The sequence below is a fragment of the Crocuta crocuta genome, unplaced genomic scaffold, assembly GCF_008692635.1.
Source record: "Crocuta crocuta isolate KB4526 unplaced genomic scaffold, BGI_CrCroc_1.0 scaffold59, whole genome shotgun sequence".
Classification (NCBI taxonomy): Eukaryota; Metazoa; Chordata; class Mammalia; order Carnivora; family Hyaenidae; genus Crocuta; species Crocuta crocuta.
In genome coordinates, this window is record NW_027551578.1 from 1,841,618 (window position 1) to 1,867,743 (window position 26,126).

Genomic DNA, 26,126 nt, shown 5'->3' on the forward strand with positions numbered 1-26,126 from the left:
GCAGGGGCTCATCTGCCTACCTGTGTCGTGGCAGCAAGATGAAGCGAAGAACAATAGCGAACAGGGTTTTTAAGGAGTAAGGGATGGGGGTGTTACAGCACATGTAGCATCATCACATAAGCACCAATTACAATTACAGCTTTGACCATTCAGTATCTGTGAGGCGTTCATTACTTTTGGTGGGACCCAATCATGACTTTTGAGAATGCTTTGAAAATGACCAATTATGAGGTGAGTTCAAAGGGCCCACGTGGGGTTCAGGCAAGCGGTGAGAAATTGGCTAGTTTGTATCTGCAGTTCCCAGCCTTGACTCAGACCATAGGAATGTTTCTTTTTTCTTTTTGATTAGCTGAACTGAGGGCGGTCCTAGTTTGTATCTGCAGTTCCCAGCCTTGACTCAGACCATAGGAATGTTTTTTGATTAGCTGAACTGAGGGCGGTCCGAGGATGGCTTTAGCCTTGAACAGTCTGAGGCTTTTCCTGGAACTGGGACTGGGGCCACGTGCAGCCCGAGGTTGCTCTTAATGGAGGACTTAATTTTTGGCTCTTCACCACAATAAGGTTTGCACAGGTTGGCGCTGAGCACCTAGGCAGACCCCGTGCCAGCGTCTCGTTCTCAGAGGGGCCCTGCCTCCGCCTGGACGGTCCCAGGGGACAGACGGGCGTGCAGCCTGTTCACTGTGCGTGATACATATGAAAATAGGCCTAGGCGCACGCAAATTCTCAGGAAGGACAACATTATGAGCCTCATCTGTCAGAAGGATTGCAGTCTTCACTGGAGCAGGAGGGGAAGCCCCACGTTGTCTTGCAGAATCTTCTAATGGATCCTTCCATTAGACGGGCTTTCACGTCAGACCGTCAGACTGAGGTTCTGCCACTTAAGCTTATTCTGAGAGAGAGCACAAGTGGGACAGGGGCAGAGAGGGAGAGAGATAACCCCAAGCAGGCTCTGCACCGACGCAGGGCTCGAACTCACAAACGCTGAGATCAGGACTTGAGCCTAAGTCCAGGTGGCCGCTTACCCAACTGAGCCACCCAGGCACCCCTAGGTTCTGCCACTTTTAAATTTTGTGGCCTTAGGAAACTTAGCTGCAGGGATCCCAAACTCTTCATCTGTAAGATGGGGAAACACTTTCTGTACGTGGTGGTTGTGAGGAGTAAAAAGGGATACATTGAGCATCAAATTGTTGACAGAAGTGCCCCGCAGATTCTGGGAGCTCAGAGAAACTAGTTTTCTTTTCTCCTTTTACCTTCCTCTGCTCAGAAGGGTCTTAGCAGACCACCCTGCCCTTCAGGCTGTTCTGAAGACCCCTGTGCAGTTAATTCTGCGGACACAGTGGGGTTGGTGCAACTCTTCAGTTAGGCCTGAGTCGGCTGAGTCCTGCGCTCTTACCAGCCAGTAATTCTTACGTCTCTAATAAATAATTTTGCCTCCAGTGTTCATTATTCCATTTTTTCCTTATGACGGGGTACTTCTCTTTGGTTTTTCCCTATACATTATGCAAATAACACTTCTGTCTATATTATTGAAACGTGGTGAGGTTTGGATTTTGATTTTTTTAATCCTTATTAATTATAATCAGCATTAGATAAATTTACAGAGCAAACCTGGTAAAGGATTTACCTAATTGAGCTAATGAATTTTTTTTAACCATGATACTCTGGAAATTAATTTTCATTTCGTTTAGTTTAGAGACCTAGTTCACTTTTGCCTATTACTTTTTATCACCCAAAATTAGACACGCGCTAAGGAGGATAAATGTACGCGGGGTTGTAGTTTGACTTCGTTTCTCCTTGTTGTTCTTTCGCTGGTAAACTTCTACTGAACAGTTTGCAGACAGCTGTCCCTTGATGGGGGACAAAAATAAATGCTCTGGCATGTGACAGGCAGGAAAAAAAGTTAATCACGGAAACCGTTTTTCAGCTTTTACTCAGGCCCGTCTCTAACGAAAGTGCCAAGGATATCAAAAGGCCTTTGGGAACCGCTAGCAAAGATCCCTCAGTTACCCAGGGAAATGGTGAAGACCAAGGAGGTGGCCCTTCGGAAACTAAGTCCGTGGCTTCCATTTCCAGCACACATCTTGTGTATGTGGTCGCCGACCTGGACAGGCTGCAGGAGCAGGTAGGCCTGTGTCCCGCAAGTCCAGGTGCTCAGTTGGGTGTTTTCATAGAAAATGATATGTGCAAGGACTGGGGGCTTGGAATCGTGGGGCCCAGGGGTGTCCAGAGAGAGCAGGTGCACCGGCACTCCGAGGGCCCTCTCCAGCTTTCCCTGCAGGCGGGCCCTCTGCCTCCTTGCTTATCAGTCTGCTCTCGTGTTTTGTGAACCCGGGGGGCTCTCTGCTGCCTTTTCAGGGCTCCCATCACCAGCGCCGAGTGAGCCGTGCTCCCTGCTCACTAGCTCCGCTCACTTTGTCGGGTTGGATTTTAATGGTTTCCACCCCCACTTGACCACATATTATCCTGGCAACATTTAACCTTCGCCTGTACTTGGAAAGTGAACCGTGAAAACTTCTCCCCCTGTTTTCTCCGGGCATATGTCCACGATTCGGGCCTTTATCATCAAGAGGGCTTTGTGGGCCGAATTTGTATTTGAGTGCTCTGATAACATAATTCTGTTTTCTTCTGGTGGTATCGGGGAAAGCCACACAGTAGAAAATGGTTTTGCTTATTCCCTGGGCCTGTTAATAGCCGTGGGCTGCAGTTTGCCGTGGCGTCGGATTCTGCTTTAGTGAAAGTGTTCAGAGTTTTGCTTTCTTCTGATGAAAATGATAGGAAGCCTTGGGTTTAGTTTCATCTTTCGTTAATAGTATTTTAGAGTTTATAGATAACGAGTAGGATTGCCTCTTTCTGTGGTTGATTAAAAGCAACTGAATATATAAAGTGCATATTTATTTCAGCTTCCAGAACTCTTGGAAACAATCAAGCCAAAACTTGAAATGATTGGCTTTAAGAATTTCTCTTCTATCTCAGGTAAAAATGAAATCTTTAGACGCAGCAAATCTTTGAATAAGAAATCATTTAAAATAAAACTGTAGAGCCTGTAGGACATATTTAAACTACCATTTTCTAGTTGTAAATCCTTGGTTCCTTCTGTATTCTGTTCTGTGATTATAGCTTCTCCAAGTGAGATATTTTGTTGACTTCTAATATTTCGATTTGATTCAGCTTATTATTGTACACCCTCTAAATAGTGACAGTGTCTAAAGTGAAATCCACAGCCGGGCCTGACGAAGTGGCTAAACTCCACCTTTGTATCTCGACAGCAGCCCTGGAGGACTCCCGGACATCTCTGTGCGCCTGTGTCCCGGCCTTGAGTGACAGAATCATCCAGGACTTGATCGAGTCTTGCTTCAGTTACCTGAAAAGTGCCCTGGAGGTTCCCAGGCTCTACCGCAGAACCAACAAGGTCAGCGCCGTTCACTGGCAGGAGGTTTGGGGTGGGGAAACCCAGAGCAGGAAAGCCACGGAGGGAGACCCAGAAATAGGTACCCAGGGTTAGTCCGAGGCAGGCCTCACACGGTACGGACTCTTCCTGGCTGCCTTTGACCTTAGGAAAGATAGTCATAACTCCAAAAGAAAGCGTTTTAACAAAATGTTTGTATTGCCTAGACTTTGTATCTTATATTTGAAAAAAAAGTCGAATTTACCTTGCTCCCTTCATACCGTCCTCGCAAGTACCTGGTGTCTGGTTGTGTAACTTGAAAAGATTTGCAAAGCCACATTAGGGATATGAGAAGCATCTTTTAGATGAAAAAGGGAGCCCGCACCCTGGGTTCAGAATCGAATTCCTCTGTTGTCTCATTTGGTAGAACGGCAGACTCGGGGAAGTCGTTTTGCCCAGAGCTTTCCTTTCCGTTCCTGAGCTCTTATTTTCGTGCATTGATACGCCCCTTTCCTTCTTGATACATGTCCCTTCATTTTCTGTTGGATTTTCTTTTTTCCTGGTAGAGAAAAGAGTTGGGTGTTAGGCAGTTTAGCACTGAAATGATTTTGAGGACCTGTGGAAATTCCCTGAGAGGTGCCGTGTTGGAGCCTCCCCTGGAGCCCCTCCACATGCCTGGCTTAGGGCGGCCTCTGCTGTGTGCTGAGCATGGACGTCTTGTCCCGTTTGTGTGACTCTTCCCATCTGACTCCGTGTTCGGGAGGCAGGGAGTGTTCAGCGGACACGGAGGGGAATCTCCCTTGTGGCTGCTCTTGTGAAACCGGGGCATGCAATGGCACTACCACTTCCAGCAGGGGAACTCGGCCCCCTCATTTCCCCTTTCTGGTCGGCCTTGTAGCTCCCGCTTCAGAGTGGGAGAGAGAGACCTACTCTGTATTCCCAGATACGTTCATTGTCCTTTCGGAAGCTACCGGCTTTACCGTCTGGTGTATTGGCCAAGTGCTTGCGGGTCCGATACGGGCACTGTGGGTCAGATACTCTCATTTGCTCTTCTCCAGAGTGAGCGCCTGTGTCCTTGTTCTCAGATGAAGGAACTAAAGCTGAGAACAGTCCAGTTACTCGCCCTAGAGCCTCGCGTCTCAGTCTGTCCTCCAGCAACATTAGCATCACCTGGTGGGAGCCCATCAGACATGCACCATCTCAGTCTCCACTCTCCCAGGCCCTGCGTGTGCGCCCTGAAGTACTCCTCTCTCTCTCCCTCTCTCTGGCTCTGAACATTTTCCCTTGCTTTGCTCTTCCTGAGCCCCCTGGCCTCAGGGATNGCTCTCCCAGGCCCTGCGTATGCGCCCTGAAGTACTCCTCTCTCCCTCTCTCTGGCTCTGAACATTTTCCCTTGCTTTGCTCTTCCTGAGCCCCCTGGCCTCAGGGATCGTTCTGGAGACAACGTCAGTCAGTGCTACTATTTGGGAGGGATGGGGTTTGTGCATTAGTAGCATCCTTCTGCAGTCTGAGTAACTCTTGGTTTTCTGTCCCTTTTTTCCCCACCTCCTCCGTCATTATTCCAGGAAGTGCCGACAGCAGCCTCCTCTTACGTGGACAGTGCCCTGAAGCCCTTTCGCCAGCTGCAGAGTGGGCACAGGGATAAGCTGAGACCGGCAGTAATCCGACAGTGGCTGGAAGGCGCCCTCTGTGAGAGCACTCATAAGTAAGTGCCTTAACAGTGGGCCATTTCAGACTTTTCTTAGAAGAGTCCCAAGTCAGAGACCACGGAGGCCATCAGAGGGTTGCATGTTGTGTGACGAGGGGGTGAGGTGGCTGCTGGGCCAGTCAGGTGCAGGTGCTCACACCTGTGCTGGTGGCTGAGCCGCCCTCATCCCACTCCCCCTGCGCTGAACACAATGGGCCCCCTGCCTCTACCTGGCCTACCTGCCAGCCAAGGTCAAGTTCTTGGGGGTGTGGGCACATCCGGTTCCCCAGCGCACCCAGTTTTTGGAGTCCAGGGTGTGTTTCACGCAGGCCTCTTCCTGCACATCCAAGCATACATTTTCCTGTACGATCCGCGCTCTCCTCAGCTTTGTCCACAATGGCTCTGCTCACGCCAGATAATCGAAAGTGCAGACGGGTGAGACCGCTGCAGCCAAGGAAGAGAAAACACGTTCTGACGCATAATTACAATTGATAAATGTTCGGTGTCTAAAACCCTGCAGCCCTTGGAAACATCAGGAGGTCTTCAGAATCCCTTTGGCTGCATGTCCCTTCATTTCCCAGTGAATAGACTTCTCCCCCAGATGCCAGCATTGAGTTATGTCAAAAGTATATCATGCAGTTTTGTTATTGAATTTTGTTTCATTATTTTCAGTGGTACTTGATTTATTTCAATTACTTCTGAGTTAAGGGATATTTGTGGGTTCGTTTAGAACATCACAGTGAATTAGAATCCTGTTTTTGTGGGCAAATATATTCCAAGTGCCAAGTAACCAGCTGGTAAACCAAGTTTTGAAATGCAACTCATTTATAATCCGCAAATGATATTGAGAGTATTGTGAAGGCAATAAGTTTCATTTAAGAACTTGAAAGGTTTCTGTTCTTTACAAGATGAACTGCTCCTAGAACTGACCGTAAATGAATCTGTTACTTGGAAGTGAGCGCCAGCCTTTCCTCCTTCAAGTAGGAAAGACCGTGTCCGGGGCGAAAACTGGGAAGAGTCCACGTGCGTATTTCAGAAGTTCAGAGGGATTGTGGTGCTAGGGAGTCAAGACCCCTTTTTTTCTCAGTCTTAAGAAACCTTGATCGGTTCACCACGGCTGATTTCTTTCGTTGGAAATGAATGAATGTCTTACAAATCTGTTTTGGCCCACAAAGCCGGTCAGTGTGCGCGTGCACACGAGTGCTTCCCGCTCACCAGGAAGCGGGTCTTGTGCTCCAGGTACTATGAAACCGTGTCTGACGTTCTGAACTCGGTGAAGAAAATGGAGGAGAGCCTGAAGCGGCTGAAACAAGCCAGGAGAACCACTCCCGCCAACCCCGTGGGTCCCGGTGGCGGCATGAGCGACGACGACAAAATCAGGCTGCAGTTGGCCTTGGACGTTGAGTACTTGGGAGAGCAGGTAACCACCGAGCCGTGGTCCGGTGCCTCACCTGAGCCCAGGCATGTTGCTGGGTGGGGGGCGGGTGCGGCGAGCACTCCCGGGGCTGGGGGAAGGGGTCAGGGCCTCGAAACACTTGAAGGGAAGGGATGTGCATCACGAATACTGGAAATTGCCAGTTGAAGTCCGACGAATTGGGCTTTGGTGCAGCTGACATGCGCTGGGCTCACGGAGCCGCTAGAGGGCGAGCTCCCAGATGGAGGCGGTGTCCTTTCCGCCCCCCACCGGGGGAGTGCCAGACATGCGGTCTGGTGGTTAGAAAAAGTAGAGAAGCCTCAGCCCATGGATTTCTCAGTGTGGCCCTTGAGAGATGGTGCGAGCCCCACCTCTGTGCTTCCCCGCCTGAGTTCTCTTGGTTTCCAGAAAACACGGGCTTTGGCGTCCCGGCAGGTGCGTGAGCGTTGCTGTACGTGGCATCACGCAGGAGTCAGATGTGGGTTGTGTGCAAGGCCTCTGTTCACAGAGGCGACTCGCTCAAAGATCAGGAAACTTCTCGTTCTTGAGAAGCTGGCTTTCTAAACTACTCAGGGTCCCTGTATAGCACACGTCGCCCAGGGGGATGTTGTGGCTGGAAGACACTTCCCCTCAGGAGCTGCTTGCTCTTCTAGCACATCAGAGCCTCACTGGAGAGCTGAAATTTGCTGCTTTGATGTGAACTCAGAGATCTATTCCGCGGCAGAAGTCCACTGCCCTGATTCTTTATCTCACAGGAGAAGCTTGTAGTCCTTTTACAAACAGGACAGTCTGTTAAAGAAACACGAAGAACAGAGAAGCCAGAGAAAGAAGGGAGCCTGGGGGTGCAGGAAAAGAGCTGGTGCTCCTTGGGCCCCGGTCCCTAGAGCGAACAGCAGCACACCAACAGATGCTAAATACTTGGTGTGGGTTTTTCCAGATTTTCCTGTGTGCGTGTGTGGGCACGTATGTGTGTGGTTAACAACAGCGGGCGTTTGGTATGTCCTGACTCGGTTACCACGGCAATCCACAGTAGTGGCCCTGCCACGGGGTCCACAGTCCATCAAGTTTGAAGAAAAGGCCGTTGATGACAATGTGAAGAAATAAAGTGCTCAGGCCAAGGCTCTTTTTTTTTTGAAAACTCTCCATTTAAAAAATAGTTCACTTTGTGACTTCTGTTCGTGTGAGTTTTCCTTTCCAGTCCACAAAAGAGGCCCTTCCCCTGGGAAGAGCCCGATCCGATGGACTGAGATAAATGAACACACTGGCATCTTCTAATGGGGAGTGATTAACCCTAAAAGCGAAGCCTTACAATAAGTAGGCCCTTAGCCTTGGCCGTGAAGGGAGACTACCGTGCCAGCCTTTGGGGAACTGCCCTGGTCTGATTCCGGAGAGGGAGGGGGTGGCCATTCTGCAGGTTCTTTAGAAGGGTCTTTTGTTCACATTCAGCTCAAACCGCTGTGCCTTTCTCTGCTCTCCTGGGCTTCGCAGATACAAAAGATGGGCCTGGCGACAAAGGACATAAAGAGCTTCCCAGCACTCGCCGAGCTGGTTGCTGCCGCCAAGGACCAGGCAACGGCAGAGCAGCCATGAGCATCCGGGAGGGCCAGCAGGGAGGGGGACATTGGACGTGGAGCTGGAAGGGAAGAAAGTGGCTCCGTCCCTGCTTCCGGTCCCTGCGGCCAAGAAGTGCTTCCACGGCGTCTTGGACGACGCACTAGCGCAGCTGCTCTCCGCCCGCTGGGGTCTCCTCCCTCCCAGAACAGAACACAGAAGCCTTTTTCCGTTGTATGGAAGATCATTTTTAAGACACTTGAAACTTTCTACTATAGTTTACAGAGCAAATTATTTTATTTTTATTGTAAATCTTAGCGTGGAAGAGCTGATTTCTAAAATAGGATTAAAGTGAATATATAGGTATGACTCTGGAAGGCTGGGCCCCAATCCGATCCCACCGTCGGAAGCGCCCACCTGCAGGGGGCTACCGTGTGGGGTGGCTCCCTGTCCTCCGCCCCGGAAAGTCGGCACACGCCGTGACTCCTCATGACGCCCGGAGAGAGGCATCCTCCCACCGGGTGCACAGCGGGAGTGCGTCTGGTCACGCTGTCCCGGCAGGAGCTGGGACCTCTAGGAAGACGCGTTTCCTGAATAAAGAAGTGTCTGCCAGCAGCACGTGGCTTGTATTTGTGCACCCGGTGCGGGTTGAGTGCCCCTCCCGGGGAAGCCAGGTTGGGCACCTTTCCTCGAGGGCATCTGCCTCTCGCTCTCCCCAGCGGGTGGTCCTCCTGCAGGTGAGGGGGCGACAGAGCCACGCCCCCTGTGTCGGGAGGGAGAGGCTGCGGGGATGTGGGCAAGAGGTGGGGGGAAGCCGGTGCCCTGCCCCCACTGTGGCGGCTCCGACTGGTTGGTACTGGGCATCCAGTCAGACACCCTGAGGGCGAAAGAGCAGAAGGGATTCGGCGTCAGGCGTGGACCTCGCGTGGCTGCGGGGCACTGGCCGTTGCCTCTCTGCGTGGTGCGCGGTGCACAGTGCGCGGTGCTGGGCCCGTAGGCAGCAAGGGGAAATGGCGGTCGGGAAGGAGGCTGGACGTGAAGTGAGAGGGCAAGGCCAGCCTGCAACCAGTGGGGATAGACTGGCCCCCACATTTGTCTCTTGCTGCCTCCCTCCCCGCCCCCTCCCCTGGTCCCCAAGTTCAGCGATGGCCGTGCATTAGGTGTGCTTCCTTGAAGCCGTGCACGCACCTGGCCCAGGACTGGAGGGAGGTCCGGCGGGGCCTGTGCATCTCTCCGGGAGCCGTGTGGGCCACCTGGGTGACTGGGCCCCCGGGGGCTTCTGCGTGCACGCATGCCCTTGTGGGCAGCACACACCTCCTGCCTTGCCAGCCAGGAGCTCTGGGAGTGGAGACCCGAGGTCTGCCTCCCCACCCGGTCAGCCCCCTGGCTGAGCGCCCCCATCTGGCCCCGCGCTGGTCGGCAGGAGCCTCAGTTTCACTTCTCCCTCCCTGGCTGCTTTCCTTTCACATTTGTCTCAAAACGTGGTTGACAAGGACACGGCGTATTAGCCCCTCCATCTCCAGCGAGCTTATCCCCGTTATGCAGATGAGGAAACAGAAATTAAGGAGTTAAGATGACTAAGAAGTGGAATTTAAACCCAGGCAGGATAGTTCCAGAGTCCAGTTTGCTCAGGAGCAGGGAGCTCTCCCTCCTTCACACCAGCATCAGGACAGAGGGGCTGATGGTGCAGGGTTGGGGCCCCAGTCGTCCATTTCCCGGACACCAGTCAAACCCCAGGCTCGGCCTGGGTTCAGGAATCCCGCGTTTCTGGGCTCGTTCCAGGCGACACCCGTGGTGTTCCGATACCCGTTTCCAGGCTGAAGGAACAAGATCCTTTAGTAACCAGCACAACGTCCCAGAACACGTATCCCTGGCTCCTCCTTTCACTTGACATGTGTTTTGTTAGCTTTGCCTTGAAGAGTCACAATTGAACAAAGTTTATAGAAAGATGAATAATCCCTTTTTACAGTAAACCTATAATTACTTTCTAACTTATAACCTGCAGAATCTTTAAAAGCAGTCTCAAGCACAGGAGTCTTTCTGGCCAATGTAATGCGGAGCCAGGAAGGCAGGGATGAGTGGGTGGGGGTGTTTGCAGGGATGAGTAGGTGGGAGTACTCCACACCGTCCTTCAGGGACCCTGGCTGCCTGCTAGGCACCTCCTCCGTCCTGTGGCTTCTGTGCCCCCCCTGAGGGTGACTTCCTGTTAGTTCCCTGTGGCTGTTGTAACAAATTATCGCAAACACGGTGGCTGAAAACGACAGGCTTCTCTTCCCTCCTGGTTCCGGAGGCAGAGTCCAAATCGGGCGTCAGCTGGGCCGCACTCCTCTCCCCCTTGCCTGTCCCACGTCTCGTGGCTCAAGGGATTCCCTCGGCTCATGATGGCTTCTGCCTCTGCCTTCATGTGGCCTCCCGCGCTTCTCCGTGTCTCCTCTCCTGTCCCTTACAAGAGCACTGTCGTTGGATTTAGGACCCGCCTGCCTCACCCGGGAGGATCTCCTCGTGAGGTCCCCAACTAAATTACATTCCCAAAGGCCCCTTTGCCCAGTAGGGTCACGGGCACAGATCCCAGGGGCTGGGATGTGCGTGGACAATTTGGGGGCCGCCATTTGGCCTCTGCTGCAGCCAACCAGGAAAGGGAAAGCACGTGAAGGGCCACCCCAGGGGGCGATCGTGGCCCTACGTGGGAGAGTACACCACGCCTCCCCACGCTCCAGGGGCCGGAGCCTGGCCACACGGGCTGGAAAGGGTCTAGCTGTGTGTCCAGGAAGAAGATGGGGAAGAAAACCCAAACAGCTTTTGGAGCTTCTTAAGCTACACCACCCCCCCACCCCGTCTCCTGTTGGGGGTCTTTACCCATGTTTCTCTGCAGCTCCTTGCAGACTCCGTGGTCACCTGGTGAGAACCACTCAGCCATGACCCTGCCTGTGCAAAAGGCTGCCCCTGTGTGTCCACGCCTCACGGCCTAAGGCAGGGCAGCCCCGGACCTGTGGCACAGAGGAGGCCGGCACTGAGCTTCCTTCAGGGGCTGCATGCTGCTCTGCCTTAAGGACGGCAGCTGCCCTGGCGGTGAGAGGATGGGCATCCACGTGACCCTACCACTGAGAATGCGGAGACCTTCCCTCTCAAGTTCATGTTTCAGAACTGGAGAATGGTGCCGAACATCAGACGTTGAGCAAGGTCTTCTGGGGGTTCTTACCTGAAGGCACCATTTATGTTCTCTGCTCTTGGCATTGTGACCCCTGAGAGAGACCCCTCGTGGTTGGCCACCAGACGTCCCAGGCAGAGAGCTCCCACTGTTTGAGAGGAAGCAGCCACCCCCTCCGTCCTTCTTCCACTGGTCAGGCAGCTCTGAAGGGCACGCTGTCTTTGACCTGGGCACCCCTTCCGGCACTCCCCACCTCGCTGAAGAACTGCCAGGCATCCTGAGGGAAGTCACGCCTTCCTGTGACTTGAGAAGTACCTCTGTGTTCCACTTGCCCTGTCGTCACTGTCACACTGAACCCCGGAACAATCTGGACTCTCGTCTCTTCTTCACTCCTGTTAACGTCGGACTGAAATGCATTCTTGATCTTTGAGGTGGCGTTTTGACCATGAGGTAGTCCAGTAACGAGGACCTCAATTCCTGCCCCACCTTAAACAGCTAAACAACACGCCAAACATCTGAAACAGCACTGTGTGGACAATGGACAAGAGCAGTGTGGGATCCCAGAGAGAAAGGAAACGAGGTGGGCTGTGTGTGGACAGTGTCCATACCTGGGTACAGGAGGCCCCTGAGCTGGCGACTCTGATTTGAGAGAGTCTGGAGTTGGGGGGGGCGTTGGGGAGCAACGAGGCCAGAACTTGGAGACAGAGTATGGAGAGGAGGGTGGCTCACTTTGTCCAGCTGGGTGCTGGTTAGCTACCGGTGGGGCAGGAGGCCATTGAGGTGAGGAAAGCGTTCCTAGAAAGGAGGAGGTTGGATCACCCTCAGAGCTCAGGGGGCCTGGGCGTAGCGTGTGTTCCCACTGGCAGATTGGAAAGGCTCTGACAGCACCCACAGACAGAATCCTCAGAAGGACTGGCCTCAGGAGCGGCGCCAGATTAACCCAAACCAAAGACTGGTCTGGACCCGCTTAACAGCATAACAGCAGTCCTCAGAGGGTAACTTCGCAGGTAACCCGACAGAAGCATGGAGGAGCCCTGAGTTCAGGGAGGTGGGCTGTGGGCTCTTCACTCCCTTGAACTTGATGAAGTCCCTGACATTCACCACACACGGTGTTTGTGAGAGTCTCTCAGAGGTGCCCAGAACATCTGCTCTGTGTTCTACAGCTTTAAAAACCACATGGTGAACCTGTGTCCGCACAGAAGCCTGCCCATGGATGTTTACAGCAACTTTTATTCATATTTGCCCCCCAAAATTGGAAACAACCAAGTTGTCTTTCGGTATGTGGACGGATAAATAAATGGTCTGTCCAGAGAGTGGGATGTCGATCAGTCCTAAAAAGAAGGGGAAATATCTGGAGGAATCTTAAATGCATATTGTTAAGAGAGGGGCCAATCCGAAAAAGGCTGCCTACATCCTAGATTCTACAGCATTCTGGAAAAGGCAAAATTATGGGGACAGAAAAGATGGGTGGTGGCGGGAGTTGGGGGTGAACAGGTGGAGCACAGGGTTTTTAGGACACCAAATGTCGATCCTATTATTAGCATATGGGAACTGTACTTTCTGCTCAGTTCTGCTGCGAGCCCAAAACTGCACTAAAAACATAAATTCTATTGAGGAGGTGGGGGCACATGGGATGATATTGAAATCCAAAGTCTGTCCCAAACCTTCAGTACATGTTTCAGTGCCTAGAATTTTTCAGACTTTAGAAAGGGCAAGTGGTTTCCATCCTGTGTCCCGCATGGCGTCCCAGCAGGCTCGGGGGCAGCACCCGGTCGTCACACACATAGGTCTGTCTGCAGTGAGGAGAGGATGCTCCCCGCTATAAGCTTCTGAAACAGGAGCATCTTTAAGCAGCCTGTTCAGGTTGGAGTTTGCTGGAAATGGGCAGCAAACAAACAAACATCATTTTCATTTCCCGAACTCAGTGAAGGTTCGGGATCTGGTGGGTGGGCCGTGGGAAGCCTTAGGTCCTGAGCGGGGACCTCGGGCTGGAGGCGATGGGAGCGGCTGAATCATTCTCTTGTCTAGTGGGGAAGCACTTTGCAAGCCCAGGAAGACTTAGTATTTAGCGAAGAAAGATTGACGGCAGACAGACCCCCAGAATTAATACTTTGGTGTTAAGTAATCTGTGAAATGCCGGTATTTTGTATCCTGGTAACATCCTGACCCAGTTCCTGCTTACAAAAGAGCCCGGGACAAAGAACAGCAGTGGGTCGTTAGCAACATCGTACTCCTAGCAACTGCTCGAGCCCCAGCAGCCCGTGCGGTAGGAGAGATGCACTAGTCAGCTGCCTGTCACTTCCTAAAATGAAGTTAGGACACCCCGGTGTCCCGTTCCCAAAGCTGCAGTGGGATGGTGCTGTCTCAGGTCTCCATGGACGACTTCAAAACCATGGCCTCCGAGTCAGGAGGACATCGGTGGTGGTGGTGGTGCCTGGGGCTCCCTGGGGACCCTGAGCACCTCACAAATATGCATCTGCATGGAGAGGGTGTGGGGGGTTGGAGGGACAGCTCCCGGTGAAAACCAGATGCTGAGGATGGGGTCTGGTGGGGCTGTGGATTCTGCTCCAAGGGCCACGTGGAGTCGTGAGACTCTAATTGTTATTATTATTTAGAGAGAGCGTGCGCGGGCAAGAGGGGTAGAGGGAAAGAGAGAATCCCAAGCAGGCTCCACGCTCAGTCCGGAGCCTGACACGGGGCTCGAACCCATGACCCTGGGATCATGACTTAAGTCGAAATCAAGAGTGAGACACTCAACCCACTGAGCCACCCAGGCGCCCTGGGTTGTGAGATTCTAATGCGCTCCTGCTTCCTGAACTTCCAGTTCTCCCTAGAGACCTGACATCCAGTGGCCATTTCCAAACCAGAGAGGAGTTGGATGCCAGCTGCTGCCCCCCACTGGGCCTCTGAGGAGAGGGACCCAGGAAGCACAGAGCACGGTGGGAGGTAAACCCAGGTGAAAGTGGGGCTGGGCCAGTGGGCTGGGAGCTGCTGGTGGGGGGGGGGACAGAGTCCCTACCAGCGGTGAGCAGGGGACCCCCATGAACACCCACAGTTCATCAGCAGGGCGCCTGGACCGCTGTCTGTTCAAAGCGCCCAAGCAAAGCACAGGCACTGTGCTGTGTCTGTCCCACCCGGGGCCATCGTCGCCCAGCCTGACACCATGTGAGGCCTGGGCTTGGCGCGGAAACCCTTGCTCTGACGCATTCGCTGCCTGGGAGGCGACAGGCCACGTGCATTAGAGCTTCAAAGAATCCACCCCTACCTGTGTGCTGTGTGTGTGGGGGGCCCTGTGCGGCCAGAGAGCAGAGGCTGGTCTGGGGAAGAGGAGGGAGGTGTCCAGGAACTGGCATCTTCATGGGCAACTTCAAAGGCAAGGATGGGCGCTGCCTGTACGCCAGAGGGTTTGCAGACTCGAGGCCCTTCCCAGAAGCTTCCCCTGTGACATTTCCCCTCCTAACCCCCCAGGTCCCAGCGGTCCCTGTATGGTCAGTGGTCCTCTTTAATAGATGGGGGCGGGGAACACCAGCTCTTGAAGACGATCTCAGAGGGGAGTCTCTGAAGAGTTTGGAATGGGAGGGGAGCAGCCTCGAAGGGCCCCCAGCAGCGCTGTTAGGTGACATGCCGAGTATATGTACCAAGGTTGCTGCGTGTGTTTCCTTTTGCCGCCGTGACCCATTGCCACAAATCCATTCCCTTACCGTTCTAAGGCCAGGAGTCAAAGATGGACCTCGCTGGCCAAAATCAAGGTGTTAGCCAGGGAGTGCTCCCTCGGGAGGCTTTAGGGGAGGACCTTTGCCTGCTGGACATTTATGGAACAGGACTTCGGACAGGCAGAGGTCCTGACTTTGCTATGGACTGACTGCCATTGATGTGATGGTGGTTGTTATTCTTTTATTCGTTCAGGTATTTCCCACTTGGCACAGAAGGGCAGGGAGGCCCAGAGGGGTCAAGCCACCTGCTCCAGGGCACAGTAAGTGTTGGATCTGGGCTTCCTGCTCAGCTCGTCCGTCTCTGTACGCCATGCTCCCGAGCACAGCCACAGAAGTGGGAACGACCAGCTGTCCCCTTGACCTTGACATCAGAGCAGGGAACTGTGTTCCAGTCTAGCAGGGTGCTTGGGAACGCAAGGGGGACACTGGGGCTTGAAGGGCATTGTTCCTGTTCTGTGTAGCTCCGAGCCTCAGTCAGAGCAGCAGGCCTGCCTCTCACGGCACAAGCCCGACCAGCCCCAGCGCCCTGGACTGTGGCCACAGTACCCCGTAGGGGGGCGGACGAGGCCTGGACACGAGTGGGCAGTGTGGTCACCGCTCACGCAGGACCCAGCGTAAGCTTCTGCTTACATCTCTGAAAGCGCACACTGGAAAGAGCTGGGTCGCCTTTGAAATTGTCATCCCCACCTACCCCTGAGTGCCTGTCCAGCAGCCATCGTCAGTGGTTACTGTATTACGTAGCCTGCGTGGTTACTTCCGCAGCTATGGAAGGGAGAGGAGACAAGGCTATGTGCACATCAGGAAGCTCTGCACTGTTCCCAGCAACAGTGTGGGGCTCCGGGTGCCCACCTCCTCCCCACCCCAGCCTTAGAACGCAGGGGGCTAACCCCCTCCGAGGCACTCAACAGATAGAAGGATCTGCTGTTCTGTCTTCCACTCCCTGGGCAATGGGAGCAGCGATCCAACCCTGTGTCCCCAGGAAGGAAGAAGCGCCCGCATGCCCTGTCCCTTCCCAGCTGCACGTTGGGGGCCCCCACCCCCATGCCCATCTGCCACTTAGGGACAGAAGCGTCCAGAATAAAGCATCATCTAAAACTTCTCCAAACGGTGACCAACTACCAGCCCACGCCTTCCATGGAAATTCCATCTGAACTACGGCTCAAAGCCCTTGAAAACACTTGGTATTTGTATAGTCTGTTAGCTAAATGGCACATATTTGCTTCTCTGCGGATCAAAAGAATTCTCCTTCTTTGCGTATTGTTGCAAGACGTTTATTAATAACACAAGGGATAATCAGCCATGGTATTAAGATTCTAACACAAATTCAGACGCTTGTGTTCTTCAGAGAGCACAGTGTCCTGGGAAAGAAAACTAAGAAACCAACAAGAAAACAAAGGCATCGTGGAAACCGTATGCGGGTTGTGTGCTCATATTCTGTAACCGGATATAAACCCAGGGCCATGGAAACTGTATCATTTTAAAATCCAATTTCTGTTCTCTGGTGAAAAGGAAGACCATTGTTGATTTCACCAACCAGTTGGTCGGTTCAAACTTTTCCTGAACAGCCATCCTTTGCTAATAAACTCTGGTTCTTGGAGCCCCCACACTCTACCCCACACAACGGGGCCCAAGATAAATCTAAGAACCCAAGAGGCCTTATGCCCACAGGTTCCGCTGCTCAGTATATACAGCACCACGTTGACCAGGGAGAAACGGCCTCCTTCCAGCCCCACCCTGACTCCGTGGAAGGAAAAGCGGAAGATGGGTGACAAAATTGGCGTTGCTGTGTGCCGCTGCCCTTGCTCAAGGTGACAGCCACGGCTCCGTGGTGGCCCAGGCCTCACGCCGCACTCAGCGGGTTGGCCACACGGCCCAGGAAGTGGAGGGCGGTGGAGTCTTGCTCATAAATGGCGAACAGGAACGGGGTGTTCAGTGTCACCTCCAAGGCCTCGGGCCCGTCCGGCTGCTGGGTGGCCTCTGTGGGCTCTTCTCTCTCGTCTGCTTTTAGTTCGAAAAGAACGCTGTTCAGCACCTGCAAGGAAGCAGGCATTGGGACGGCTCCCGAAGGCTCTCGGACCCAGCTGTGCAGTGCTGTCCGCCCGAGGGTGTTTCTCCAGCCTGCCCAGACCAGGCGTGCCTCTCAGTGTAGACAACTCCCACTCGGCCCAAGCCACCTACCTGACAGCTCACCCCCAGAGGCCCTCCACTTCCCACCTTGCTGGTGCTGTCCGGGCCCAAACCCCTGACCCCTCGGCTGTGCGCCCCTGTGTGTGGTTCATCCCACTCAGCACAGGGGCTGTGCTAATCACTAAGCTAATCACTGAGCTAATCACTCGAAGAGTGATCCCCGAGGCCAGAGCTGTGAGCAGCCCGTCCGCCCCCCGGCACAGCGCCCAGAGCGTCCAGACGGCCCCGCTGCAGAGGTGCGTCATCCCAGACGGCCCAAGGACAGTCTGCCTAGCGCTGAGCGTTTCCCTGAAGCAGGCGGCCCTCTGGCAGGGCCAGCACTGGGCCTGGGGGCACTCGTTTCCGTGGCCCAAGTCCTGGCCCTGCTGTAGCATCTGGGAAGGACCCCGAGGCTGGCTGGGCTGGGCAGAGCCACAGAACACACGGCGGGGAAGGGTTCGCTGCTCCCCACCTGTCCTCGGAAAGCCCCGGAAAGCTCTGGTCCCTTCTCTCCCACCCTGGGGGCACACTCACCTGGCCATGCTCTCCTCTCCTTGCCCTGCACGTCTCCCTGTGTCCCTCCCGTCCACACCTCCCGCCCTGCAAACACGTGGAATCGACTCTGGCACAGACAGATGCCCCACCAGCACAGTACCTTTCCGACTCTGAGCTGGTCATCGCTGATTTTGCCCAGGTTCGCCTCAGCCCCCAGCAGGGTGGGCAGCCTGGCCTGGGCAAGCAGGTCCTGCACGTCATAGGAGCCTTGCAGTGTCAGCTGGGGCAGGGTCAGGCGCATGGCCCTGCGAGGGGGACGCACACTTAGGGAGGTGCCGGGTGGCCCCCACCGTGAGGCCCCGGGGCCCCCCTCACCCAGCTGGGCCGTCTCGGGGAAACCGTGTCAGCAACAAACACAACAAAAACCCCCAGGTCCTTGGAAACAAGGTGAGAAGGGCGGACATTTAACAGCCTTGCTCTCTGGGCGTTTGACTGTGAACAGTCTGTTCTTTGTTCCATTCTGGTTTTAGGTTGGCTGCACCTGAAGGGGTGTCACCTGGAGAACTTTAAAATGCTATTCTCTGAAATAATTCATCATGTCTTACTAGCTACCTTTCAGTGGTGCATTTGATGTAGAAACCCCTGTGGAGGGGAGAGGGACGGGGGGAATGTCCTGTCACTCTCAGTGGCGGCCATGTTCCTTACATCAACTCAGTTGACCTTCCTTTGGCATCCCTGAGAGCCCATGGATGTTTCCAGTGATGTACCAAACCCTTGCAAGAGTTGACCGTGTACCCATGTCTATAGTAGCATTAGTCACAATAGCCAAAAGGTAGAAGTGACCCAAGTGCCCATCGATGGAAGAATGGATAAAACACGGCCTATCCATATAATGGAATGTTAGTCTTAAAGAGGAAGGAAATTCTGACACAGGCTGTAACGTGGTTGAAGCCCGAGGACAGCATGCCAAGTGAAAGAAGCCAGTCACAAAACTCATCTGGGGTCCTAGAATAGACCAATTCAGAGACAGGAAGTAGAAAGGTGGCGGCCAGGGGCTGTGGGAGGGGGGATGGAGAGTTAGTGTTTAATGGGGTCAGAGTTTCAGTTTGGGAAGGGGAAAAGATCCTCGGGACAGATGGTGGTGAGGGCCACACAAAAATGTGTATGTGCTTCATGCCACTGAGACGTGTACCTACAGATGGGTCACGCGGTAAATGTTGGGCGAGTACCAACCACCACGACCAAAAATGATTCAGAAAGGAGAGTTGCCCTCAGGAGGCCACTGTACCCCCGAGTGCCTCTCTCGGGGCAGATTTCTGTACCCCACTGCTCTGCACCTGGGTTGGAAGTCAAGTGTAGCGCCCCAGTGGAGGAGAATTGCTTTCTTCCTGCCACAGGAGTCAAGAGGAGCAGACCAGGAAGCTGTGGAGTCGAGGTCAGCTTCGCGAGAAAGCCCCTCCCTGGGTCTCTGGGAAGGGTACAAACCCATCTGGGAAGTCGGCCCCCCAAAAGCTCTTGGATCGCAGGAGATCGTGTGTGTTGGGGGGAATGGGGAGTGGCATCAAAAAGTTCCCCAACTCAGGGCGGATTGAAACGCGGGCATCCAAAACCAGGGAGTGAGTGCAAGCCCAAGGAAGGCATGCGCCGTGCTCTACGTCTCCTGCTCCCAGAAGGAGATGGTAAACTGAGAGCTAGGTGGGTGGATGGATAGAGATGTGATGGCGTCCACAGGCCCTCGAACCGCCCCTGCTCAGTGCCCGGGGCTCGGCCAACACCGGCACGTGTGCTCACCCCCAGCCCTGGGTGGAAGGACGGACCCAGCCCCCCCACCCCCGCGTTCCCGGGGGAGCAGCCCCGGGGGTGCCGGCGGTTTCCGGGAGCCGTACCGGGGAGTGAGGTCCTTCAGCCACGTGAGGAAGTCGTGCTGGAAGCTGAGGGCCTCCACCCGCTGCAGGTCCGCTATGCAGTGCGGCTGCAGCAGCAACAGGGAGGCGCTCCTGCCAAGGGGCACGCGGGTCATGGAGACGTTGTTCCGGGCGTCGCTCCAGTGCTGGAAGGTTCCGGTGCCCGAGAGCATGGGGACAGACACTGCTGTGGTGTTGTCCACCCAGAAGTCCTGGAGCCCCTCCAGCAGGGAGAACCCCTTCAGCTTTCCTGGAGGCCAAGAGGGAAAAGGGTCAGAGGAGGCAGGGACCGGCGGGTGGGCTCAGGGTGGGGGGCCGCGAGCAGGGGTGGGGCGAGACCTGGAGGGTAGATCCCAAAGACACAGCCCGGGGAAGGGGAGGGGGCGTTCTCCAGACCCAGCGCTTCACCAGCCCCCAGCCCGGGCCCCAGGGGCCGGTCAAGTCTTCCTCCTACAAGATTACTCGGCGACGCCAGCCTCCAGTGGTGAAGACATTGTGCACACCAGGTGCTGCCTTGCCACTTTACACCTGTCACCTTACGGCCCACAAGGGAAAGCAGGGAATTTAGGGACCTTCCACCACAACTGACTGAGTAACTCAACCCAGATCTGCCCTGACCCAAAGCCTGGGCACTGCCATGCTCACTTTTTCTTTCTTTCTTTTTCTTTTTTTTTTTTTTAGACAAATTTAATTTGTGAATTCACAGCAAAATGTAGAGGAAGGAATAGAGATTTCCCATGTGCCCCCCACCCCCTGACACATTCAGCTTCCTTCCCCACCAGGACGGGACGTTCATTAACACCGATGAAGGGACACGGACGTGTCATCATGCCCCTGAGCCCGTGGTTGACATCAGGCCTGTACATTCTGCAGGTTTGGACAGATGTGCAAGGACCCGCATCCACCATCACTGTGTCATCCAGAACGGTTGCACGGCTTGCCGCGCGCATATGCGCGCGCACGCACACACACACACACACACACCGTGCACACTCATGTTCCAGCCCGTGAGCCGGGCCGGCTGTGACGGAGACTTAAGTCCTGGGACACAGAGCTGAGCACGTGCCTCCTGTCATGAAGGCTACGTGTCTAGGGCCCCCGTGCTGCCAGGGACGCACATACGACCTGGTGCGACCGGTGGCTCTGAGCAGAGGCGCTCTGTGCAGGCTGGCACCGGGCCCTGCGGGCAGACGGCGCGCCCTCTCTGGTGCCCTCGCTCCCATGGGGCCGTGCATGCGGTGGCGGAACTGAGCCGCCAGCCGGCTCTGCTGGCCTGGGAGACAGGACAGGCTCCTGCTGAAGGCCCTGTGCCTGGGGGTCTCCCTGTGACCGAAGCCCCTGACCCAGTCCCTCGCCCCCCCGCAGTCTCCTCAGCCACTGTGAGAGGCTCATGTCGGGGTTGTTTCTGAGGGAATGAGGGTGAGTGACTGTCACAGAGCAGCCCTGGGTGCCGGGCAGCCGGGGGTCTGAGTAAAAGCAGCTTAAAGAACCAGGGCTCCCTTTTCTGGGAAGAGGGGTCTCCAAAGTGGAGGGGCGGGGGCTGGAAGGTCAAGGCTGCCCGTGGGCCTGCCTTCCCAGGGCCTGGGTCTGGCACGAAGGGATGGCTGGACCCAGCCTCCCCTGCCCCCTCATAGTCAGGCCGTGGGGAGAGTCCTTCCTCCCAGGCTCCCCAAGGGGACCCCCCAGGCCTGGCAGGGGAGTTGTTAGTTTAGGGGAAGAAAGGACTAAATCTTTTCCCACCAGAGGTGGCTGCCCTGTCCTGTCTGCTCATCAGAAAAGCACAGCGTACTGTCCTCATCCAGAGGTTAAGTAAATATCTCAAGGTTAAGTCAACGCGCATTGTGGAACCTGTCAGGGCCAGCACCCAGCTTGGGATGACAGCCGGGCCTGGGCAAAGGGCGCCCTGGAGCTTGCGGGCTCCCAACCCCCAAGTGCTTGCCCATCAGGAACACCCCACTGTCTGCTGAGGTCACAGTGATAGAAGGTCATTACCGAAGGGGAACACAAAGCCCCCAAGAGGTCCCACTGCCTTATTAAGTGGACACGCTGCGGCAGACAGGAGGGGGTTGTGCGCCTCTGTTTGATGGAAACTGAGGCACAGAAAGGTCAGGGAGGGAGATCAGAAGGCAGGATGTGGTGGGGCTGGGTGTGCATCCAACTTCGGCGTCCTGAGCACGGTTTGCTTTTCTCTCTCTCTCTTTCCTCTCTCCCCTCTTGTCCAGCTCCGTGTGAACACATGGACGGGAGCCTTCCCAGAGTGAGTCCCCGTTTCCAGCTTTGCCTTTTGGGGGCACGACTTTATCAGGGTTCTCTCCTCCTGGGGCTCCTCTTAGGAATGGCGAGCTGAGCCCACGAGTCCCTTCTGTCCTCCGTGGGGTGCGGCCCCCCTCCGTCGGATGGCCCCAGGGCTGGACTCCATTCCCGAGACCTGTCAGCCCTGGGACCTGAGCATTCCCCGGGTCTACTCTCTTCCTCCTGCACCCAAAACAGGCTGGAGGTCCTTCCCCTTTGCGGTTGACAGACTTCCAGGATATTTTCCGAGTAAGAAAATAGCCACCCTCTATTAAACCTCTGTCTTCTCTGGCTCCAGTCCCATCATTTGGCCGCTTTGCTCACTTGGCTCTCAAACGCACCCTCCCTGTCCCCTCCATCAATTTGCGGAGCCACTGCCTCGGCATGTGTTCCCGGGAGCATTTGCCTGCACTGTTGAGCAACGATCCCGGGACCCTCCCTGCCTCCGGTGCACACGGCACAGGAGGCCTGGGCGACCTCTAGCCAGAACGCTTTTCCCCACTCCAACACCCGCCAGCCTTCCCAACGTCAGATTCCAAGTCAGAACCCGGCCCGTCGTTCCAGGCCTGTCTTCCCCCGGCCACACTCCCTCGTTCCGAGCTCTGGCCACACACAGCCACCCTTTGCTGCGGTTCCTGGCCCTGAACTCCCCAGGCTTTGCGCCCATGTTCGTTCTTCTCCACTGTAGCTCTGCTCCCCAAGCCCCCACCCCCTAGGCCTCTGCCATCCTCTGGGTGCTCAGCACCCCAGAGTACCTTCTTCGGCCACTTTTAGCTGCAGCTCTGTAGCCCAGGTGTTCACCTGTGGGACCTAGCGCCCCTGTTGAGCTCAAATAGGCAACCTGGGGTGGGGACCTGCGCGTCCTTCCTGCCTGGCCCCTCTGAGACACCCAACTCGGGGGGCTTGCATGGAAACATCTTCCATGATTATATATTGAATGAGTGAACTGTCTTCATAGAGTTGGTTTTGTTTTTTGTTTTGCGGGGGAGGAGGGAGTAATAACCCCTCCCAACATGAAAGTGATTTAAGCAAACAAATTGGTTATTTTTGCATGGACATTGACCTTCCCAAGAGACAGGAACCCCTCTCTCCTCCTGAGCATAGAGCTGGGCCACAGGGCCAGGGGGTGGGGGCATGGATCCTGGGACCCCCCACTTGTGGCTGTGCCTTCTTGAGGAGGTCACTGTGTTGTTTTTTCTCTCTAGAGGCAGTAACATCTCTTCACCACATCACAAGGGGATTGGATGAGAAAACTAGAAGGATGAACTCTAGTAGCTGCACAGAGTAGGGCAGCAGATAGGTGGGCGGATACTCCTCCAGGGAGCCCACTGGGCAGCTACTTCCTCCTGCCTTGAGAGTGACTCCCAGGTACCTCCTGACATGTGCTACTCTGCCCGCCCCCAAGGCCTGGCCCTGCTGAGCTGAAATGTTGGGCACCAAGTCCATAGACACAGGAAACTGTCACCCTCTGGCACTGGCCCAGGGGCAGAGCCCACCCTCAGGGTTTGTCTTACCTTGGAAGTGGACATAGGTGTTGAAAAGTAGGGTGCTATCCGGGCTGAGTCCTGACAGGGGTCTGTTCATTTTCCACCCTGTCACTGCCTGCATGAACGTGTTGATCTTCTCAGCGGCAAGATCTGGGTCCGTGGACAAGTCCAGAGAGCGCTCGAGGGTGACGGGGGCAAAGGGGGCCAGGCCCCGCACAAATGGCTGCTTCAGGCGCAGGCCAGGGGCTGCGAACAGGCCCACCACCGTGGTGAGGAGCAGTCTGGACTGGCCACTAGCCCCTCCCTGGGTGACCAGAAGGCCCTGGATGGTCTGCAGCGCAGAGAGGACCTTGTGGCCATCCAGCCGGGACGTGCAGCCCTGATCCTCCCCGGGGACGCCCAGGAACGCCTGTAGTCTACTGGCCGTGGGGTCCAGGGCACCCAAATAGAAAGAGGCCAGGGTGCCAAAGAGAGCTGTTGGGGACAGGATGGCTCTGCTGGCTGTGCTCCATGACTCGCTCAGCACGCGGTACATGTGGAAGCCCAGGAAGTTGAGCATCATGCCCACCTTCGCTGCCCTCAGCCTATCTTCCTCCTCCAGCTTCTCGGTGGCCAGCACCAGCTGCTCTCGAAGGACCTCCTCGTCCACAGGGGTTATCTTGGCCTGAATTGGGACTGGTGTGAAGGTCAGCTCTTTGGGCGTCTCCATGTTGGACTTTTCCATCTGCTCACAGCTGCTCTTGCTGTAGACGAGGAGGTGGAAAGGGTGTATGTATACCCGGTCAGCAGCGGTCAGACTGGCCCAGGCCAGGAGACAGAGGACAGCGGCCCTCGGGCTCACGCCAGTAGGTGCCATCTCTGACTGGAGGTGGGTGCTCACTTCTGTGTATTCTGAAAAAAATGTAATTTCGGGAAGGGTGACAGATTACTAAGTGAATAAGTGCCCTCTAGCCAGACTTTTAGCTGTTCCAATATTCCCTACAATCACTCAGTCCCGGAGAAATCTATCCACGTCCACACACGTCGAAGAGAAGTAATAAATTTCAAAGCTCTGAGGAAAATAAGATCCAGGCGCAGAAGACACTGTCATGGCTGAGCTGCGCTTTCATAGGGCTTATTTTGGGATTGGTTTTGTATTTTGTCTGATTTTTAGAGTGGTGGGAATGTCTTGATATTAAAACATCTGTAGGTTTTATTATTTTTTTATTATTTTTTTTATGTTTTACTTATTTTTGAGAGAGAGAAAGAGACAGCATGAGCAGGGGAGGGACAGAAAGAGAGGGAGACACAGAATCTGAAGACAAGCTCCAGGCTCTGAGCTAGCTGTCTGCACAGAGCCCGACACGGGGCTTGAACCCACGAACCAGGAGATCATGACCTGAGCCGAACTTCGACGCTTAACTGACTGAGCCACCCAGGCACGCCAAGACATCTGTGTATCTTAAACAGATATGAGAAATTTCCGTTAAATCAAGTAAAGATGTACACAAATGTTTTCACAAAATACTGGAAGCTCTTCTCTCCAAGAATATGTGAGTGGCTGATATTAGTTTTATGTGATATTAATCAGTGATGTTATGCTTTAATCAATAATTATATGTTTAATAAAGAGTAATATGGAAACATCTAAGCTTATTTTTAAGGGAACACTTTCGGCAATAACGTATGATATTAAGGCAAAAAATGTTTTAAATTATTTGTTGAAATCTCAATCCCACTACCTCAAAATGGACTATATTTAGAGAGATAAAGTGGTAATTTAGGTTAAATGAGGTGGGGTGGGACCTAATCCCATTGGGATGGGACCTAATCCAGTCTGACTGGCGTCCTTCTAAGAAGAGGAGATTAAGGGACGCCTGGGTGGCTCAGTTGGCTAAGCATCCAACTCTTGATCTTGGCTCAGGTCAGGCCCTTGGGCTAGGTCTCCTAGCTTGTTCCTCTGTCTGACCCTTTGCATTTGAGGGGATCCATGCTCACTGTATGGTTCATTCGGTTCACATATGTCACGTATATGACATCTCACTCATTTCTGGTGAAGAGGTGAACTGTATTACCAGCTTATGCCTTAGTGCTCCGGTCCCCATCCTTACTCAGCCCCCAGCCCTTCCAGGCATTCCTGGAGCTGAGGTATGTCACCACTGACTCAAGGTCACCTTGACACCCATGTCTCTCCTGCACACCTGTCCATATGCACTCGTCCCCTTATATTAGCACCTTGCACTCCTCTCCCGGGTCTGGTCACCTGTGCCTGTTCTCAGAAGTATTGTGTTTTGTTCTGTCCTGGTCATCCAATCCCAGAGGAACTTTGACTTCTGACTCCAGCCACCGTTTTACCCTCCATACTGTGCATCCACTGCTCTCACGAGGAGCCACACAACACACAGAAGCGGAACAGAAAGTTCTCCTTCCTGTCTAAACAAGCCGACATTGCCAGCTCATGCCTCATGTCAAAAGCCAAACATGGGCGCCCCCAGGCGGCTCAGGCAGTTAAGCATCTAACTCTTGATCTCTGTTCAGGTCATGATCTCGTGGTTCATGGGATTGAGCCCTGAGTCGGATTCAGCTATCAGCGTGGAGCCTGCTTGGGATTCTCTCTCTCTCTGCCCCCTCCCAGCCCTTCAAAAATAAATAAATAAACATTAAAAAATAAAAATAAAAAAGCTAGACCACACTGAGTTATCAGGGGAAACTTGTGGAAGCAGAGTGCTGGAGAAATCTTGCAGTAACAGGCACCCCATCCCCAGCTGGGGCCAGACAGCCCAGGCACCATCTCAGGTGAAGCAATGTCACGATCACTGGGATCACTGTCGTTGCTCTTAGCTGGGATCTGTTGCTGCTGCCTGGGCTGGTCCCAAGTCAGCACGCATTAGGCACCTGTGACAGT

General features: G+C 54.3%; 2 protein-coding genes across 3 annotated transcripts in view; one reads left to right on the forward strand and one right to left on the reverse strand.

Moving 5' to 3' along the window:
• COG2 (component of oligomeric golgi complex 2) overlaps positions 1–8,652 on the forward strand; it is a 45,488-nt gene extending 36,836 nt beyond the window's left edge. The window contains exons 13-18 of one of the 2 annotated variants that reach the window (XM_077751647.1): positions 1,925–2,122; positions 2,901–2,973; positions 3,267–3,409; positions 4,951–5,090; positions 6,312–6,492; positions 7,975–8,652. In XM_077751647.1, the coding sequence (XP_077607773.1) occupies positions 1,925–2,122; positions 2,901–2,973; positions 3,267–3,409; positions 4,951–5,090; positions 6,312–6,492; positions 7,975–8,076 (837 nt within the window). In that variant the 3' untranslated portion in view covers positions 8,077–8,652. The remainder of the gene's footprint in view (positions 1–1,924; positions 2,123–2,900; positions 2,974–3,266; positions 3,410–4,950; positions 5,091–6,311; positions 6,493–7,974) is intronic. The other variant, XM_077751648.1, reaches the window with a different exon arrangement.
• A 7,501-nt stretch (positions 8,653–16,153) lies between these two features.
• Positions 16,154–26,126, reverse strand: part of AGT (angiotensinogen) — an 11,351-nt gene continuing 1,378 nt past the window's right edge. Inside the window, exons 2-5 of the mRNA XM_077751656.1 lie at positions 23,270–24,133; positions 19,446–19,713; positions 17,720–17,864; positions 16,154–16,930 (exon numbers count right to left, since the gene is read on the reverse strand). Of these exons, the coding sequence (XP_077607782.1) occupies positions 16,739–16,930; positions 17,720–17,864; positions 19,446–19,713; positions 23,270–24,098 (1,434 nt within the window). The 5' untranslated portion in view covers positions 24,099–24,133 and the 3' untranslated portion in view covers positions 16,154–16,738. The remainder of the gene's footprint in view (positions 16,931–17,719; positions 17,865–19,445; positions 19,714–23,269; positions 24,134–26,126) is intronic.